Source organism: Microplitis demolitor, chromosome 5, assembly GCF_026212275.2.
Source record: "Microplitis demolitor isolate Queensland-Clemson2020A chromosome 5, iyMicDemo2.1a, whole genome shotgun sequence".
In the NCBI taxonomy this organism is placed as follows: domain Eukaryota; kingdom Metazoa; phylum Arthropoda; class Insecta; order Hymenoptera; family Braconidae; genus Microplitis; species Microplitis demolitor.
Window position 1 is genome coordinate 9705464 of NC_068549.1, and position 21270 is coordinate 9726733.

Genomic DNA, 21270 nt, shown 5'->3' on the forward strand with positions numbered 1-21270 from the left:
ATTTAAATAATTTTTAATTTTAAATTATATTTTTTAAAAATACAGTCGACTACCCGTTACAAGCCTGCCCGTAATAAGACTCTTCTCCTCAATAAGCAATAACTGAGTCCAAACAATATAATGATATAATATACTCCAATTATTATTTTAATAAAAAAGAAATGATCAGGAGACACGATAGTATCTCGTGTCAAGTACACGTTACATACGTGTATATGTTGAGTGTGTATAGCGCGAGCCTATAGTGTATCTTTACCGTAGATAGAGTGATAGTTAGTTCTCATTTTTTCTAGCTTTTCTAAAAAAACATTTTTTTACAAAATTCATATTTCAGTTGATAAGTAATTGATTATTCGGCTTAAAATTATGAAAGTTTACCCATTGTAGTAATGAGAACTAATTTAAATAATTATAATTCATCAGAAAAAACTATAGCGCCCTCATTTTTAATATTTTTATAAATTTTTTCATGCGTTAGGGGCACTCAAAAAGAATAAAAAGTTGAAAGAAATACCACGATCCAGTAAATACTGAAATTTTTTTATAGCATTATTTAATTTTTCCGCCGCTAACGGTGTTTTAGCCTTTATTTTTACTGTCTAATTTCATTGAGTTGTATTAAGTTATTATAAAAATTAAAACTATCGATATCGAGATACGACTAACCAATCGACTGCAAAAACGTTTTAGACTTCAATGATATCATAAATGCTTGTTGATATCTAAGATGAATTTTATTTGTTCGACGTCCCTGGCGGATTTGAATCACGGTGGAAACACTGGAGAACCACGGTGGGTTTGTGCCATTTTACCACCATGGTTCCACGGTATATCCACCATGGTTCCACGGTATATCCACCGTGATTACACGGTATACCCACTGATATTTATATATAATAATATAAATTTTTATAGTCCAATTTCATATAAATATATTAAATTACATTCCCTGATTAGAAAAAACGATTTGTGACAATTATTTTTTTTTTATTTAATTGCAAACCCACTATGTATATAGGCAAGCATCGCCTGTCACATGGTATACAATGTTTACTCAGTTCATTTTTCCTACACCCGGGTGTTTGTGCGGCTGTGGCCCGACTTGTGCTTATATTGTACTGCATCATTATGGTGATGCACTGCTACCTCCCTTGTGCAGTGGAGGAACAGTAGCGTAGGGAAACCACAGAGAAAACCTAGCCAGTACAGTTTCGGTTTGAGTGAAGTTCCAGTGATCGATAAAATTCTTATTTTACCGCTCACTGAGTCTTCATCCCAGACCTAACGGTCAGAGACCTCGAATAAAATTTGTAGATACATCATGGGACCATGGTGGGTACACCATGGAACCATGATAGGTACACCGTGTAATCACGGCGGGTTCATCGTGAAATCACGGTAGGCTCGCCGTGAAATCAGGATGGGTACAGCGTGGGACCATCATGGGTATACCGTGGAACCACGGTGGTAAAATGGCACAAACACACCGTGTAACCACGGTGAATCCACCGAAATTCCGTGGTGTTTCCACCGTAATTCAAAACCGCCAGAGGTGCGTCAGAGTTTACTTGCATTTCCAATGTTTCCTGATTTTGCATGCATAAAAATTTGTAACTTACTTTAGTTTTACTTGTAATTTCAAATTGTATGAAAATTTGATATAAAGTATACTCGGACTATAATTGTAACGCTGCTAAATCAAAGTGGGAATAAATATGAACAGCTTGGAGCATCAATGCATAGTCAGAATATTTTTTAGAGTAGATCCAAAGACCAGGCATTAAGGCTGGACCGCACCTAACGAAATCTCGAATTTAAGATTTTTAATAATTTATTAATTAATCATCATTACAGCGATGTTTTTAGCTTCCGACAGAAAGCAGAAAACAAAGTTGCTCGAAAGATTTTGATTATTCGAGTCCCATAAATATTCAAAACGTAATTAGAAATCCAAAATTCGAGATTTCGTTAGGTGCGGTCCAGCCTTAATGCTCCAAGCTGTACGATCTACAAATACACCGCAACAAAATATGTTGGCAATGTCCAATCAATTGGAATGAAATTACTGTGCTTTTAAATAAGACTAGCCGAAATTTGCTTTGATATCAACTATAAATCGTTCATAATGAACGTGACGTTATAAAGATGCGTTAAATAATGATACTGCATTGAAATCTTTCTGTAATTATAAATAACTGGTGACACGACCGATGATCCGAAGATAATTGATCCGCGTCAATTAATCCGCGACAATTGATCCGTAGAAATTGATCCTAGCGATAATTCATCTGTAGACAATTCATCCGAACGATAATTTATCCGAAAATTTATTTAGAAATAATTATCAAAATTACACGCACACAAAATTAGTGAAAAAAAAGCGTAATTTTTCACATTTATTTTTGGTGAATATATATTTAAAGTTACACGTACACAAAATTAGTGAAAGAAGAGCGTAATTTTTCACATTTATTAGTGTGTGAGTATAAACCCGACTAGAAATTTGAGTTAAGCAGTGGTTTGGTCCGAATAAGGCATGCCAAATTTTAGACTTGTGCCAAATGAGGCAACCAAACTAGGTCGAGATCCCGAAAGTAACGCAGTTGCGAGTCCTTGCCTAAATTGGCTTCCTTCTTAGACAGCCGTTTGGAAATCATACTTGCTGGTGATAGCTTGCACCGAGTTTGCGCCAAATGAGGCAACCAAACTAGGTCGAGATCCCGAAAATAACGCAGTTGTGAGGACCTGCCTCATTTGGTTTCCTTCTTAGGCAGCGGTTTAAAAACTATACTTCGCATAACATGCATCGCATACAAGCATTATGCTTATACATAGAAATTGGCTATATACGGTCATGTATGACTGTAATGATCGTGTAATTTTGTTTAACTCAATTAAGAAATATTTTTTCTTCTTTATTGTTTAAAATTCTTTTTGCAGTGCAGTTGTCATCAGATGTAGTAATTTGATGTTATTTTAATTTCCAATCAAATTAGAAATTTTTAATTTAAGGAAAAACGCGAAACTTATTAAGGACCGACATTGTGGGATTCAAACCCAAGACCCTACGCACGAAAGACCGACGCTTTAACTACTACGCTACACTACCAATTGTGGCTCCTAAGTTTATTTATGCTATTTAAATATTATTCGGTACCAGCCAGGAATTCCAAAGATACCTATACCTAACTTAGGCAATGACGAAGACTTTCCTAATAATAGCCAAAGTTGACATACCTAATTTTAGCAAGCCTTTGGTCACCCCAATCCGATTTTAGTCAAGAATTCTAATATTAGGCCTGAGTGCGACTTGCCACAGACGTTCCTAGTTTCATCTGACTTGAGCATACCAAACTTCGGTAAATCTTAAGTTACCATTGCTATCTACCAGTCAGGAATTCCAATAGTATGCCGTACTTCGGCATTGCCCCAGAGTTTCGTGATTACAATCGAATCTGGAATTTTTTCGGCATGCCAATGTTCGTTTTGCCTCATAAAGATCTAATAAGACACGAATTAGGCTTGCCTTAGTTAGGCAAGCCTAGTTCAGGCCAAACTGATTCTTAAGCTAGCCTCACCAAAATTTCTAGTCGGGATATATGAAGACCAAAAACATGGTTAGGGGCTAGGAAGAAGTAAAACAAGTGAGGACCACTGCGGAGATGAGCCTGTTTTCTTAAGGGGCCCATCCCCCCCCCCTTCCCCTAGATATTCAGGTGTGTCATTTCGGAGTAACTATTTTTTTTTTTTTCAAGTACACACTGATAGAAGGATTTCTTTGGATTTAATAAGATTTGTTAATATTTAACAAATGGTTTATTAATGAACAGGCTCAAATGAATATTTATTAACAGTCAACAAATTATTTATTAGAGAGTATTTCTTTGCACCAAAAAAATATTTATTAATATATAATAAATGATTTATAAATATTTAATAATTAATTTATTTGACGTATTTGAAGATATAACCTAATTTTCTAAAAATATAAATAATAAAAATATTTCAAAAGATTTATTTATAGTGGAAAGATGAAGAATATATTATAATAAAAAAATTATTTTATTAAATAATTAACAAACAATTATTTAAAATAATGTTTATATTTTATATAAAATATTGCCGTATGGCAACGCTTACTACTATCCAGTTAGTCTCTTGCTAATATATACAACTACATATGATTATATGTAGCCATCTATCGATAATATTCGCCAAAGAATTATTTGTTGACTATTAATAAATATTTATTTGTCTAAGAAAAGCTTCTCACAAGAATTTTAATAAATCTAGTTTATTACTCTCAAATAAATCCTTCTACCAGTGCATGCCAAAAAAATCATAGTTCAACATAAAAAAAAAATTTTCGCGCAAGGAAATAAATTCTATGTCGATTACATACCTAGCTTATTGAAAAGTTCGATTTCCCATTTAAATAACACAGGAAAAAGTTTTTTTTTTAGCTTTAAGTATTTTTGACTCTTTAACAAATCAATGGATCGAATAGACTTACACATATTTTTGTAGGAAATTGAACGCGCTACATAAAAGAAACTATCAGACTTATTACATAATGTTATGAAATCTTTTCTTGTTGACAATTTTATTCTCTACAAATTATTACCAGTAAAGTTTTTTCAAATTCCGCATTGTTTTCTAGTTATTTTCATTTTAATTTCAAGCTCTTAAAAAAGTAGTGTTATGATCGATTTCAAGAGCTCGACATTGAAATGAAAATAACTAGAAAACAATGCGGAATTTGAAAAATCTTTACTGAAAATAATTTGTAGAAAATAAAATTATCAACAAAAAATATCCTATAACATTTTACGATAACTCTGATAGTTTCGCCGGAAAAGTAAAAAGGTCTCGAAATTTACTATAGCTCGATTTTGAGCTCCAACAACTTACACTGAGAAAAAATTTCTCTTCGGACAATTAAATTGGTTTAGTTAAATTCTGTTAAACTAAAATTTATTTGGGATAACTAAATTTTATTACGTCAACATAATCTATTTTGTCATTTTTAACAAATGATTTAATAGACTATTTGGTTGGGTTCCACCATGATATCCCCCCAGACGAAATCTCTCCATGACAAAATCTCCCCACGGCAAAATCTCTCCAGAACAAAATCTGTTCAAACGATCTCTATAAACAAGATCTTATAATAATCTATGTAATTATAATGATTTCTACACTTATTACTGAAATCGTATTCAGGGTTTTTTTTTTCACGTTTTATGTGTATATCATAAATATATAGAATATGCTACACATACATGTATGAAATAAAATTATTAAATATCCTCATAGAACCCTACTATAGTAATTAAATAAAGTTTTATTGATAATCTAATAATTTTATTTCAGGAGATTACAAAATTTAGTCATATAATGAAACAATCAAATAATAATATAATATTTAACGTTAATTAGGTATCAATAATTATAAATTATTGCGTTAAAAATTTAATACTGAAATTGTTGTATCAAATATACGTTCTAATTAATTAATTGACAGTAAGGCACTAATATTGCGTAAATAACCAAGCTTATCAGTAGCATCATAATTTTGTACAATTCGCTTCAAACGCGTATTAACATCACGATAAGCCTGAAGAGTCTTATTAGCAACATTTAATCCAGTCTTTATTTGAGTCATAACCAAATCAGTTATGTTTTGCTCATCTTTTAATTAATAAAATTACCGAACATAGCATGATGTACTTGAATACGGCCATTGAGCCCATTATGCCAACCTTCACATACATTATTGGTCCGACTTTCATCTTGTAAAACAGCAAGATAACAATTCCATGGTTTTATTGCAAATAAGGGTTTACTACGTCGACCAACACACCGTCTTTTGCCAATCCAAACTTGTTCAACGTATGTGACTAAATCACTTAATTCCTCGCTATTAGTATCGTAAAAATGCCAAGACACAAGTTTCTCATAAGCATCTTTAACGTCATCATTGGGCACAAATGCCAATGCCATTATCATACGTAAATGACGTGCGAAATCCATATCATTATTATAACGCCTCTGTAAGCCACATTGTTGAGTTTGACGCCACACACACTGTGTCATGTGAAAGAAACAGCCAACAATCTCAACACCGGGGAAGCAATCCATAAAGGCATCCATATATGCCCATTCGAAATCCACCATTATACGCCGAACTTGAACATTTTGTAATTTGTTTTTTAAAACTGTCAAAAACTTACTATAAATTGCTTTGGTTTTGCGAGGTGCTAGAATATATACTAATGGTATAGTTTTATTGTCTTTCATACTATGAATAGTATATAACTGAGAAAATATAGATGGTACAGTCTTAAATGTTCTATCAGAAAACCACTGATCACAAGATTCTAAAAATTAAAAATTTTTTGATGTACCAAACATTAGAAATCTTGAATCACATCCACTGCTATCATACAGCAAAAATTCTTCATTATTACTAGTCATTCGCAATTCATTCAACAGTATAATTTCTCCGCGTGTTGAAGGATTAGCAATTTGAGGGCTAGATTTACGTCGATTACGCTGGACACGACGCGAAATAGAGTCAACTTTTGGCATACGTGCAGCGATGGGTGAATTAATTTTTTTTAATTCATTTGAAATAATTTTAACGGGTTTGTCACTTGATTTTTTCGCGGGTTTGATTATCCTTACAGAAACAACATCCATTTTTATTTTTACAGCATCACCAGCATGTTCGTGGGCAGGGATAGCTCCAACAATATTTCCTAAATATTAAAATAATAAACTATAAAATAATGGTGAAAAATAAATAAAGAAATAATCGTTACGATTATCACTATCAGTATGAATGATACACCGACATTTTATATCTGTTATATATTCACTACATCGCCATGTGATATTTGTTTTATTAGTTTTATGTTTAGTGTAAGTGTAGCCATCGTATACTAATTTTTTATTACCTTTGTTAGAATTAATTAATTTTAAAGGCATTGTAATGATTACAGTAACACAAATTTTAATTTTTAATTAAATTTGAATTATACGTACTCAATATTACTCAATACCAATCTAAATGACCAAACTTATAAATGCTTATATTATATGATATATACGTTATCATTTTAAATACACACACTAAATAATAGATGGAGGTAAGTCAAAAAATACTATAATCAAATCTATATTATCGACATCATCAATATCCGAGCTATACAGGTTGATCAAAAGTTTACGGAAAAGTGTACAGATATTTAACGTTAAATTGACTACTAAAAATCTATGGTACTAGTAATTGACGCGAGGTTGTAGCTAATTTAGAGCTAGACCAAACTACTTGGAAATCATGGGAAATTCTCAACCCAAACTTGACATCATTGTCAATTGTTAGAGCTTGACGGAAACTTACTGTGCAGTTTATCAAAATCACTGAATGTCAAATTGTTGAAATGATAGTATGACCATTAGAGATTAAACTGATAAAAATAAATTTAGAAATTTTATCCTAGAGAGATTTTGTCGTGGGTGGATTTTGTCGTGGGGAGATTTTGTCCGGGGAGATAAAGTCGTGTTACCATTTGGTTGGCATTACTAATTCTCTCTCTAAAATAATAAAATCATTTGGTCAAGTTAAGAAAATATTTATTTAATAAACAACTAAATTATTTTATAGAGCTAACAACCCCAAATATTAAAGCAAAATATTTTTATATTAACTCTAATAAATATTAGTTAGACCCAAAATACTATTCATTTAGAATAAATATATATATTGGTTCGAGGTTAATATATATATATATTTAAACCTAATGATTATTGATTTAAAAAGTTATGCTGCTAACCAACAGCAGCGGTAGTAGTTCAGTGCTTGCCACGAGATCGCGCCCACCTCTTGTAGTGTCCCTGATGGTAAGAAACTTATTTCAGAGTTATTATATTCCAAACTTGAAGCATTTGTGAGACGAGTTCTCTCCGCTGCAATTTAACAGAATGATGCTCACCCTTTTTTGATAGTAATATAGGGGTTTCTTGTATTACACTGTGACATTAATGTTTAATATTAATGTTTCCTTGAACAATTTTTGTCAAAGTACAAAAAAAAATTACGTGTCAAGGAAGTAAATTATTATTCTCAATATGCATTTATTTCATTGTTAAATAAATATTCTTTCAATTTAAAATAACATTTAATTATTATTAACAACTCATTCTCTAAGGCTCACTAATGTATTTCATTATGACTACTTTATAAGCTCTACAGGCAATCTATCTGATTTTATGTTTCCTACTTAACACAATTATCTTTACTAAATATTTTGTAGTCTCTAATGATTCGTTTTGTTGGTCGATTATAAATTATTTGGTTAAAACAACCAAATATATAATTAGCATTGGGCAATCAAATCATTTTGTTGTCATAACTAAAATTTAGTTGTCAGAAGAAAATTTTTTTCTCAATGTATGAACGGGTAGATTTATCAAAAAATGATAACTGACCTTTATTGTAGAACCTTCAATTTTCTACAAAAATATGTATTAGTCTGTTTGAGATTTTGATTTGTTAACGAGTTAAAAATACTCAAAGTTAAAAAAAACTTTTCCCAGCGGCTGAGGCAGCCGTTCGGCACGCGCGTGGCTCGGGCGATCACCGAAGTTAAGTAGCATCGAGCATGATCACTACTTGGCTGGGTAACCGTTTAGCCACATGTCGGGTTCGAACGAAGGTCTCTGATCGCTAGGCGCGGGATGGAGATCCAGTGATCGGTAAAATGGGAATTCTATCGATCACTGGAGCTTCACCTCCATTGCACAAGGGAGGTTGCAGGGCATCACCGTAATGATGCAGTACAGTATAAGCACAGGTCGGGCCACAGCCGCACAACGGAAGGCAGAGGAGGAGAAATAAAGCAGTTTGCGATATAAAGGTAAAAAGTGTAAAAGGCCGTAATTGCGGCTATATACTAGAATACAATTAAAATTAAAAAAACTTTTCCCGTGCTACTTAAATGGGGAATCGAATTTTTCAATGAGCTAGGTCAGTAATCAACATAAATTTTTTTTTTTGCGCGAAATTTTTTTTTTTTATGTCGAACTATGATTTTTTCCACGTGCACTTAAAAAAAATGTTGCTCCGAAATGACGCACCCTAATATATATATAAATATATCTAATTTAAAACGAGTAATTATCGAAAAATTCTATTTGTTGATAATGTTAAAAACTTAATAAATATTTCATACGCTTTTAAAATATCTACCTTTTTCATTAGATCAATTTCATTTCGCTAGATTCATTTTGAATTTTCCTACCTATTTTTACACTCGATGTTTAACATCGATGTATCGATGTTTTTTTATAGAACGTTGGAAGTTCAATGTTGAGAGATTTAAACAATCGATATAACGATGTCGATGTATTTTTTCAACATCGCCCACTCCTAGTTTTTATTTTAGAGCTGTTTGCTTACTCGGTAGTAAGGGTATGCCCTTGCTTCCCGTACCAGGAAGTTCGAGCAATTCTCTTTCAGTAACTCGTGTAAATTTGAGTACTGCCCCATACAAAGTCGCCGTTAATGGAGAAAATGCCGTAGGTTGGCCGATGTCTGACTGCCGTCGATCGGCCAAGCATTGGCAATCAATAATGGCACAAACCTGGTTAATTACCAGCAGCCGTTTTATTTTTGATCAAAATAGCGTAGACCAATCGAAGTGATTTTCTATTAAAATTTTTGAATGCATATGTTATGGCACCATGATTTCATATCAGAATATGACTTCCCGTAAAGGAAACAACAGTCATATAACGGCTTATGACTGGCTGATTATCGATTTGCAACTTTGGGCCACTGTTGATGAATTTCTCCATGCAGTGGTCCATAATTGATTCTTGTTTAATGAAAAAATCTACTAACCAATTATTAAATATTCAAATAACTTATTATTATAGTTTTCTTTGATTAATAATTATTGATTTTTTAATTAAACTAAGTTTTAAGTGATAAATATTTTAATTTTCCGGTTGAAGTTATTTACAACTAACAATTAAAATATTTCTTAGTCCGTTATTATTTGCAATCAACAACCGCAATTTTATAACTTTACTATAAAAATTGATTTAATAAAAAAATAATACATACATTTTTATAATAAATGTCATTTTTGATAATGGTGGTAGAGCAAGATAATTCAACTGGGTTCTTGATAAATAATCAATTTAATTTAATAAGTTTTATTTAAAAAAATTATGTAATTGTAATTGTAAAAAAATATAATAAAATAGTACGAAATTCTTATTTTTTTATTTTTTTTTTTTTTCTAAAAAATCGAAAATATTAATTAAATTGCTCTTTTTATTTCATAAAATCGAGTGGTTGTAGTAGAATGAATACCTAGATCATTCAGAAGTATCAGTTCGACATTAGTAGTTTCGTCCAGCTATCGTTCGGACCCAGTAATCAGAAGGACGGCAGATCGCGCCCAGAGCCCAGCAAAATTTTTCATCGAGGTTTTTTAACATTATTTACCTCACTTGAATAATTTAAGGCTAATGATGATGAACTTCTACTATGATAATAATAAAAAAATTTTTTTTTAATTAAATTCATTTGCATGCTTGGCTGATTGCCGGCTGCCATTAATCGGCCGATAGTTGAGTGCCATTAATGGGCCGGAGTTATCATTTGTATATTCAGCCGTTCATGGGCCATTAAAAGTTGTCAATGACTGGCCGTTAATCATCATGCTTCGTCTGGCGATGGGCTATCCAAGGGTCGGTTTCCAAACTTTGTATGGGCAACAAACCAGCGGTTCGGGAGATATTTCAATTTAAACAATTCAATTATTACTAAAAATTTTTTGCACCACTTTTGATCAAAATGGACTCGATTTTCGTGATCCCTGGCCCAAAATACGTAAGAAAAAGTTTGGTCCGGCTTGGCCAACAAAATGTATACGGGCTCACCTCTTCAGCCAAATGACTAATTCAATACTTTTGTATTCTATATCAAAATTGAAAAAACTTCAAATTATAAAAAATTTAATTCCATTCAATACTTTCGAATTCAACTTTGAAATTTAAAGGTATTGAAATAATGAGAGATTGAATTCTTTTCAATACTTATCAATTCCACCTTGGAATTGGAAGATATTGAAATGATGAAAGATTGAATTCTTTTCAATACTTTTGAAGTTCATTTCAAGAATTACAAAGTATCCAAATGATCGAAATTTGAATTCCATTCAAATTTTTTTAAAATCTCCGTATGGATTGAAAAGAATTGAAATAATTTTCGATACTTTTTAATGAGTATTTTTAATCGGGGCCGCGTTTGGTTAACTTATCCTTTTTTGAACAGTAATTTTAGAATTCAATTAAATTTATGTAAATAAGTTTAATGAACTTCTAAAATATCTCTTTAATAAATTATTAACGCACGTCGAGGGGAACACCCTGACAATTAAACCTGTTGAATAAAATAATTCTCCGCATGCACAGAAATCTGAAATGAATAAAATAAAATAAATCTTTCGAAGACGACAACAGGAAAACTTTAACTCAATAATCAACCGCGTGTTTGACAAACTTAATGAAATTTATTTAGTGGAACTTACGTCGACTTCACCGAGGTGACGAGCCATGATGTTTTTAGACTCCAACAGCAATCAGCAAAGGAAGTTGAACCTCAAACCTTGTCGCAAAATTCACAAAAAAAACCACTGCTATGCTGAGGCATCTGCCTGAATAAGAAACTTGTCCAAGAAAATTGGTAACGAAGCTGAATTTAAACTTGAATGACTGCTCGGCTCAGCTGGCAGGTTATAATTAATTTTGGAGAAATGAGCCTGACGACGAAGTGCGCTGGGCCTCTACCCTCACCGTTGCGCGAAGTAATTAAAATTTGATCGTCGCAAGGGCTGGTGCGTAAAATAATGAAGCGCGAAATTTAATTTGACTGACCAGGCAATCGAAAGGCAAACCACCCTGTCACACGGTCGTGACCAAAAACGTGTTTTTTGTTTATAAAAAAATAGCCGCATAGGTTTTTTTCCAGTAACAATTTTTTTTTCTCATTGTTTATATTGTTTCAAACAACACAAAATTTAAAAACTTTTCAAATTTTTTGCACCTTACTGTTCCTCTAAGACTCCTGTACTATACGTTCCCTGAACCAGGCTTAAGACGGGTAGTCGACTGTACTTAAATTATTGTAGCATATTTTTTTTTCTATTTTGGTCTTTTGTTTTTTTATAAAAAGTAAATTATGATGAAAAAAAATTAGTTTTATTTTATGATAATATAATCACACTCTACAAAAAATAATTCGCAGTTGCAAATAAAAATTACTAGATTTAAAAAAAAAATTGTATTGTTACAGCGGCAATCATATATTCTTTTAAATCAAGTAAATTACCATCTTTGCTTAAATATAATTACTTGAATTTAATATATATGTATTTGATCGTTGATCTAAAAAATATGTTCTTAAATCAAGAATTGTACACAAAGGAAATGATTAACTCGAATTCATGAATAATTTTTCTCAGTGGAAAAGAATCTACTATTAGTGATTTAATTTTATTATTTTAGTAAATTATAAAATTTATTTTACTTATGTAAGTTTATTTATTAGAAAAACATCAACAAGTAATATTTATTTATAATAATTAAGGTCATTCCGGAAAAGAGACAAACTAATTAATACAGATGATAATAAAAGTATACTGTGTAAACAATGTTTTGTAGTGTATTATTATTGTCATCCCAACAAGAGATTGGACTTCGGGTGTCGTCGGTTTTTACTCCCACTCTGGATGTTTTGTGTGCTGAAGGTTCTCCCACGTTTATGTACGCATGCGCAGTTAATAAATGTTCGGTAGTGGGAGCAATTTCCGTGGTCTATTCTCTAGTAAGAGAATCGTCCCAATAGGGACCACAATACATTGCGTAACGAGCAGACTAAGTCAGCTATTATTCGTCAAGCTTAATTAGTCTAAGAGCTGGACCTACTACGACCTTCACCGATCCTGCAACCTAATGATATATTTTTTAAAACGCTTAAATAATAGTTCAATACGCCTATAATAGCTTGCCTATCAAAATCCTGACCAGACTATTTTAAAATAAATTAATAAAAATTAAATTTTTTTTTTAATTTTTTGCTGTTCTTGCAACCTGCCAAATTGTACTCTAACCGACAGCAAATAATGCATAGAATATGCCGCAGTAGCCTTGCCTATCCATTTCTTGACCAAACTACCTGGCAAGCGGGTATAAACAGGTAAGTCAATATAAAAAACTCCACCGACCTATGAACCGCTTGAATTTTATACCAAAATGTAGTTAATTTCATAACAAACACGATGGTATAGGATTGCCTACGAAAAACCAGTCAGTAATATCCATTGTCAGGCTTTGAAGTTTACAAATCGGAGCAAACAGTAGTGCGCGAGAGAGAAAGTCGAGCGGCAAAAGTCCGTGCGTTAGAAGAAGACATAGCATGACAATGGATATTACTGACTGGTTTTTCGTAGGCAATCCTATACCATCGTGTTTGTTATGAAATTAACTACATTTTGGTATAAAATTCAAGCGGTTCATAGGTCGGTGGAGTTTTTTATATTGACTTACCTGTTTATACCCGCTTGCCAGGTAGTTTGGTCAAGAAATGGATAGGCAAGGCTACTGCGGCATATTCTATGCATTATTTGCTGTCGGTTAGAGTACAATTTGGCAGGTTGCAAGAACAGCAAAAAATTAAAAAAAATTTAATTTTTATTAATTTATTTTAAAATAGTCTGGTCAGGATTTTGATAGGCAAGCTATTATAGGCGTATTGAACTATTATTTAAGCGTTTTAAAAAATATATCATTAGGTTGCAGGATCGGTGAAGGTCGAAGTAGGTCCGGCTCTTAGACTAAATGGCTTTATGGTGTGAGTCGGATAGGAAGCGTCCACGCACGAGTCGTAAGCAAATGTTTAGAGCACGCTGGAGGCGAGCTCTAAAGATATTGTGTTTTACGAATAGCGGCTCGGTACGTGTGCTATGCACTATACTTTGTTCAAAGCGTGTCTGGTTATCCTGATCTATCAAATCTGTAAATTGAAAGCCCAGTGGATGCTTGGCGATACTGGTGCTAATTTGGGCTTAGTAGATACTAAAAATTCTCAAAACATAAGCGGAGACAAATTAAGAGAGGCAGAAAAAACAGCACAAAGCGCAGCACAGCAGTGGGTAATGAATAAGATAAACCCTAAACAGAATGGAGTAGAAACGAGAGAGGGGGAATGCGCATGTAAATGCTGCAATACAAATAAAATAAGGCTCGGGGAGTTAGAGAGCAAACTGATAAACCAGCTAGAGAAGATAAAAAGGGAAATGATGATAGAAATAGGAGGGATGAAAGCGAAGAGCAGCAAGGGAAATAAAAGTGAAGAAACGAGCGACGGCCTGGAATTGATAAGCGAGGACGAGCTGCGAATAAGTGAAGCCGACGCAGAATACGATGGTGAAGACGATGAAGGCAGGAATAAAAAGAAGAAGAGGACAGGTAAGAAGAAAAAAGGGCACGCACAAAAGGAGAAAGAGGCCCAAAACATGAACGCAAGCGATGAGGACGTAATAAGTCAAACGAGTGCAATCAATACAGAGAAAAAAGAAAGAAAAAGAGAACGAAGAGCTGATCCGAGGAAAAAAAGCGAAGCAGAAATTGAGAAATTCATAAAAGAGGCAAGGAGGATGCACGATCAGCAGGCAGGGAAGACGAGAGAATGGAGGAGAGAGGAAGAAGATAAAATAAGAAAAGAAAAACCAAAGAAATTGAATGAGGAAGAGCAAAAAAAAGAATGGGAAGAAAGGAAGAAAATAAGACCAAATATACATATAAGCTATGAAAAAGATAAATATAATAGAGTAGAGGATGTGATAAAGACGATAGAAAGAAGACTGAGGTTCCGATTAGAGACAAAAAAAATAATAACACAAAAAGGAAGACAAATGATAATAGAAAATGCGACGCGCGAGGAAAAAGAAAACATGCTAGAAAGGAAAAAAATTATGAAAGGGTCAGGGATATGGATAAGCGAAGAAAAAACAAGAAGAGAACTTGAAGTGGAAAGATGGCTAAGAAAAAAAGCAAAATGGGAGCAGTGCAATGGTGGAGAAACAGAAATAGAGGGAAAAAAGATAAAGATAAGAGAAATATGGTGGCGCTGGGATGAGAAGGTAGGGGAGTTGGTAAGATGAAAATTAATGAACGAGGAGAAAGAAAGCTGGGCGGGTAGTGAAAGACGAAAGGAGGATAGAGTGCCAGCAGATGAAGGAGGGGAAAAACAAGAGAAAAGGAAGATGAGAAAAATAATGTTTTGGAATGTAGCAGGGATGAATGAAGTGGATCGAGCGAGGGAGTTAATGGAAGAAAACGATATAGTGATCCTAGTAGAGACATGGGTGACGGAAGAAAAAACAAAAGCAGCCCAAAGAAATCTAAGTGAAAAATTTGAATGGAAGGCAAAAAGCGCAAAAAAAGAAAAACAAAGAGGAAGAGCAAAAGGAGGACAGCTGATAGGGATAAAGAAAGAAATAAAAAAGGAATGGAGCACAAGAGAATGGGAATACGGTACGATAATAGAAAACAGACAGGAAGCAGGGGAGAGCCTTATCACAGTGTACAACAACGTTGGGATGAAAAAGATAGAAATGGAGCTGAGGAACCAGATTAAGGAATGCATAAACAGACGGGAAAAAATAATGATCATCGGAGATCTAAACGCCAGAATCGGTGAAGAGAACAATGAGGAAGATGAGGATGGTGTCAAAAGAAGAAAGAGAAGATCTAAAGATAAGGTGATAAACAGTGAGGGACGAAAGCTATTAAAGATGTGCGACGAATTGGGATTATGTATATGGAACGGCAGGGCTAAAAATGATGAGGAAGGAGAGATAACATTTGTAGGTGGAGATGAAGAATGCCTAGGGTCAGTCTTAGACCTGGTGATAACAGTCGAAAGAGGAGGGGATGACAAGATGGAAATAGAAGTGAAAGAGAGAATCGAATCGGACCACCTACCTGTAGTCGCGAAATACAAGATAGGAGACGAAGAGGTGGAGAAAAGTGAAGAAGAAAAGGAAGAGGAAGAAAGTCTTGAGGAGAGACACGAAAAAAGACTAGTATGGAAAACAGAAAAAAGCCAAGAGTACACCGAGACAACGCAGGAAGCTCTGACAAAGAAGCTGCAAGAAAAAGAAGTACTGGAATGGGAGGATATAATTGAAATAATAAAAAGTGGAGCAGAAAAAGCTGGAATGGCAATAAAAAATAAAAGCAAGCAAGACAGAGGGGAAAAAAAAATGGTTCAACGAGGACTGCAAAGCAAAGAGAAAAGAGGTATGGAAAAAGCTTAGAGAATTCAGGAAGGACACCAGCGATAAAGAGAAGAAAAAGAAACTGATGGAAAGTAGGAAAAACTATAGAAAAGTGATAAAAGAGAGCAAAGAAAAATGGTTGCAAGAGATATGTGATGAAATAAGCAACGCAAAAGATATGCAAAAGTGGTGGGAAGCTGTAAACAGATTTAGAGGAAAAAAGAAAAGTCAAACGTGCAATAAGATAAAAGAAGAAAAATGGACGGAGTATTTTGAGGAGCTTCTGAATGGAGAAGTGGAATCGGAGTACGAGGAACAAGAAGAGGAAAAGAGAGCACCCTGGAATGGAGTAAATGGGGAAGAAGAGTCCACTGAGCCGAAGCTAGACGAAGTATTCAGTATGAAAGAGATAAAGGAGGCAATAAGGAAACTCGGCAACAAAAAAGCGCCTGGGGAGGACGGAATAGCTGCTGAGTTCCTGAAAAACATTACAGCTGAAGCGGTACCATGGATAAGAGAGGGGGTAAACAAAATGTGGGAAGAAGGATACTTACAGGAAGGATGGGACACAGCACTAATAATACCAATATACAAAGCGGGGGACGAGGAGAAACCTGAAAACTATCGGGGAATTTCCCTATTAGACACGGGCTACAAGCTAATGACAACACTGATGACGGAAAGACTAAATAATTGGATTGAAAAAGAGAGGATACTTAAAGAAAGCCAGGCGGGGTTCAGGAAAAGAAGGGGTACGAGGGATCACATCTTTGTAGTGAATGGTATAATTAACAACAAGCTAAAAAAGAAAGGAGGGAAGCTGTACATAGGATTCATAGACTTCAAGGCAGCATTCGACATGGTAAAGCGGGTAAAATGGAAGATAAAGGCGTGGAAGAAAGGAATAAAAGGAAAGATGCACAGAATGATAAGAATAGCATATAGACGAACATATTGCAAAGTAAAGATGGGAAAAAGAAAAATAACAAAAAAGTTTGAAACGAAAAAAGGAGTAAGGCAGGGATGCCCGATGAGTGGAGCAGCGTACGGAATTGACATAGATGAAATAGAGGAGACACTAGAGAGGAAAAAGATCGGGGGTGCCATGATAGGAAAGCAAAGGATATACGTGATGAAGTTTGCAGACGATATAGCATACATAGCGGAAAACGAAGAGGACCTCAAGAAAATGCTGAAGGAGCTAGAGAAATACGTGAAGGAAAACAAAATGAAGGTAAATGTAAAGAAGACCAAGATCTTAGTGTGTAGGAACGGTGGAAGAATCAAAAAAGGGAAAAGAGAATGGAGATACGAAGGAAAAGAAGTAGAGGAGGTAAAAGATTTCAAATACCTAGGTTTCTGGTTCACAACTAGAAACGGTTTGGGAAAACAGAGAAAAGAAATGGCTAAGAAGGCGCAAAAAGCAGTAAATGTTGCCTGGGGGGTGATGAAAAGAAGCAGAAGGAACTGCATGAAGGAAAGAATATACTTGATGAATACGGTCGCGAGGTCAGTGGCAATGTATGGGGTGGAGGTATGGGGATGGGAGAAGGCAGAGGAGATAGAAAGAGTGCAGAGGAAGTTGTGTAAAATGGCGCTAGGAGTAAGAAGGAACACACCAGGATACATTTGGAGGGCCGAATTGGGGATAGAGAGCATGGAAGTAATAATAAAAGAAAGAGCGATAAGATACCTAAAAGAATGCATCGGAATGGATGAGGAAAGATGGCCAAGAATTGTGGTGAAGGAAGAAATGCGAGGAATTTTAAATGGGAATCCGTCAAGGTGGGGGAAAGCAGTGAAAAAAACCCTGAAAGAAATGGGATGCGAAGAGACAGTCGGGATGATATACAGAAATGAAGAAAGTGAAGTGATTGAAGAGAAACTAAACAAGGGGATCGAAAAGTTAAGGGAAAAAGCAAGAAAAGAGGACTTGGAGGCGATTGAGAAATCAACATACAGCGAGCTATATAAAAAGATCAGAATAGAAGTAGATAAAGACCACTACTGGAAAAAAGACAAGATCAAGGGAGAAGATAAAGAGGTGTGGGCGAGGGCAAGATGTGGCAATATAGAAAGAGCGGGAAAGAAAGGCCTTGCGTGCTGGACATGCAGGGCCTGTGGTGAGGAAAAAGAAACGCTAGTGCACCTACTGAGAAGCAATGAGATAGCCAAGAAGGTGGGTGAGAAAGACAAAGAGTATTTAGTGACGTGGAAGCAAACACAGGACGAGACAGAGGCAGAGGAAAAACTAGTGGCAACATTGAAGGGAGAGGTCAATGTAAATTTGTGTGTGGTCTTCAAAAAAATTGAAGAGATCCTGCACAATGCAGTGTCAGACAAATTGGGGCAAGAGGGCAACCATGATGACGCAAAATGAAGGAAGGAAAAATATTAAAAGAGTGCAATAAATATAATAAAAATATATTTAAAGAAAAACATGTGCAAAACTTTGTATGAGACCTAAAAGTCGTGCAAATAAAACCTATTATTATTATTATTATATTTTTTATATTAAAAATATATCGTAAAATACATGAAAAATACATGTACGACATGTTAAAATAAAAAAAATGCAAATATGTTTAATATATTTCGAATATACAGTCGAGTCTCGTTATGAACCCGCATAAAGGGGTGTAGGGGAATATAATTCTAAGAATTTGTGTACCCCCACTCTGTCAGCGCAGGCGACAGTCGTGAGTTGAACTTCCCCTACTTTTTAAGCGTGTGAGTGTGTACGTGATTGTTTCCAGTATCTCGTTATGAGTCCGTTTGACTTGAGTGTTATGTTTCTCATAGTAATACAGCTATACAGTGTCTTGCTTATAAACAAATAATAGGACTAATATGATAAATAAACTCTTAATTTCTTTTCATGAATATACGGTCTCATATCGAGACTCTGAAATTAATTTTTTTTTCACGTTGTGGAGGGGGAAGGTCTTCCGTGGAAATCCTGGTTCACGGACTCATAACGAGCGGACTCATAACGAGACTCGACTGTACTTGGCACTGCTATCGCGCACGGAGCGAATTCAATAATGGCTTCAAGAGAATGTCATAATGAGCTCATTATGTCAAGCTAGTGGGAAATCTAGAAATCTGAATTACCTTGTCACTTATTATAATATACCAGTCGATGAACGGCCATTTAGGGTTCATTGTACAGTTATATGATAAAACAGGATCATGGTGCATGCGTTGAATAAAAACAATTACAGTCGAGTCTCGTTATGAGTCCGCTCGTTATGAGTCCGTAAACCAGGATTTCCACGGAAAACCTTCCCCCTCCACAACGTGAAAAAAAAATTAATTTCAGAGTCTCGATATGAGACCGTATATTCATGAAAAGAAATTAAGAGTTTATTTATCATATTAGTCCTATTATTTGTTTATAAGCAAGACACTGTATAGCTGTATTACTATGAGAAACATAACACTCAAGTCAAACGGACTCATAACGAGATACTGGAAACAATCACGTACACACTCACACGCTTAAAAAGTAGGGGAAGTTCAACTCACGACTGTCGCCTGCGCTGACAGAGTGGGGGTACACAAATTCTTAGAATTATATTCCCCTACACCCCTTTATGCGGGTTCATAACGAGACTCGACTGTATTTAAAATAAATAAAATATAAATTAATAAAATATAGGCATAATATTCCACACAGCGTCGATTATCAGAAAATAAACAGTAAACTCATACAATAAATTTTATGTATTTTCTTATTTAATTTTAATTAATCATTATATTTATTAATAGATTTATCTTTTTGGACGTTAATGGTAAATGTCTATCTCTTATTAATATTGAAAAAGGATTTAATTGAATTACAGTAAAATGTAATGCACATTACAATAAAAAAACATATTTCCTTAGTGTAAGAAAATGAATATTCGAGCTATTGATATCTTTTAATCTATCGGCTTGTTAACTCCGTATATTATAAATAACTTCTTGGTCCATTTTACGCCTGATTATACTTAATTGAGTATCATTAATTGGTCAAACTGCCTTATAGTTTATATTGCACGACTCATGATGCGAAGCATCAGAGTGTGCTTTACGATCGAAAAATTTTTTAAATATTCTTTGTTAATGTCAGACATAATTAATAATTAACTTTTTTTAATGCATTTTCACATTTTATCTTATTTAGAAATTTTTGTGCGTAAAAAAATTTTAATAAATATTATACTTAAAAATTTTTTTCGTTGCATGTTATAATCATTCATTTTGTAAAGTTTATACAATAAAAATAATTTGTTATGTTTTATTGACAGATGGATTCGCATTTTCTCAAGAAGAAGGTGGTTCAGTAACTCAAACAGATGTAATAAGAGCGTATGATACGAACCTTCCGAAACCTGGTGGTATGTGATTTGATTTCAAAATCACGATCACTTAATATATACATATAAAACAATAAACGTCTAAATACGTTATTGTTTAATCTGAAATTATAATTTATACAAGGAAAAAAACTTTAATATTATGACTACTCGAGTTTAAACTTGATCAACAATGATTCAAGTAAGGCATATTTTAATTTTTATATTATTAGTCTGAGTCAAGATAATAGAACGCATAATAAATATAAGACAACAGTTATGAAGATTGAAAAAAAAATAAATATATTTTAACTAAAATATCTATTCACTACTCAATGAATAAAAGTTTACGATCTTATGGTAAAACCAATTTTCAAAAACTGTTGCAAAAATTAAAAATCAGATAGGTTCTAGTTATCTTGACTTAATTAAATCAAATTTCGTATAATTATTAAATTATTTTTCTATTTACATAAATGTCACTTTGGATCGTTTAAACTAAGGTATAGAAATTACTTTTTAAATTATAAAATATGTATAAAAATACAAAAAATTTTTTATTCTCATATATT

At 33.8% G+C, this 21270-nt stretch overlaps 3 protein-coding genes across 5 annotated transcripts in view; 1 reads left to right on the forward strand and 2 right to left on the reverse strand.

Annotated features, from left to right (window-relative positions):
* LOC103572280 (probable phospholipid-transporting ATPase IA) overlaps positions 1–21199 on the forward strand; it is a 60495-nt gene extending 39296 nt beyond the window's left edge. For all 3 annotated transcript variants that reach the window (XM_014443005.2, XM_014443007.2, XM_014443008.2), the window contains one exon: positions 20651–21199. In XM_014443005.2, coding sequence (XP_014298491.1) covers positions 20651–20748 — 98 coding nt within the window. In that variant the 3' untranslated portion in view covers positions 20749–21199. The remainder of the gene's footprint in view (positions 1–20650) is intronic.
* LOC128667860 (uncharacterized) lies at positions 5420–6300 on the reverse strand. The gene has a single exon (XM_053739610.1). It carries the CDS (start codon positions 6298–6300, stop codon positions 5695–5697), a length of 606 nt encoding a protein of 201 aa, XP_053595585.1. The 3' UTR covers positions 5420–5694.
* Positions 6388–7043, reverse strand: LOC128667861 (uncharacterized). Its single transcript, XM_053739612.1, has 2 exons — positions 6960–7043; positions 6388–6761 (listed from the first exon to the last, which is right to left on the reverse strand). The coding sequence occupies exons 1-2, from the start codon at positions 6988–6990 to the stop codon at positions 6388–6390; spliced, it is 405 nt and encodes a 134-aa protein (XP_053595587.1). The 5' UTR covers positions 6991–7043.
* Positions 21200–21270: the final 71 nt, after the last annotated feature.

What these genes read in the sequence shown, in the direction of transcription:
- LOC128667860 (XM_053739610.1), bottom strand. Translation starts at nt 6,300, where the DNA reads ATGAAAGACAATAAAACTATACCATTAGTATATATTCTAGCACCTCGC.
- LOC128667861 (XM_053739612.1), bottom strand. Translation starts at nt 6,990, where the DNA reads ATGCCTTTAAAATTAATTAATTCTAACAAAG. An exon ending in ATTAATTAATTCTAACAAAG is followed by an intron (nt 6,762 to 6,959) that starts GTAATAAAAAAT and finishes TTTAATATTTAG; the next exon opens with GAAATATTGTTGGAGCTATC.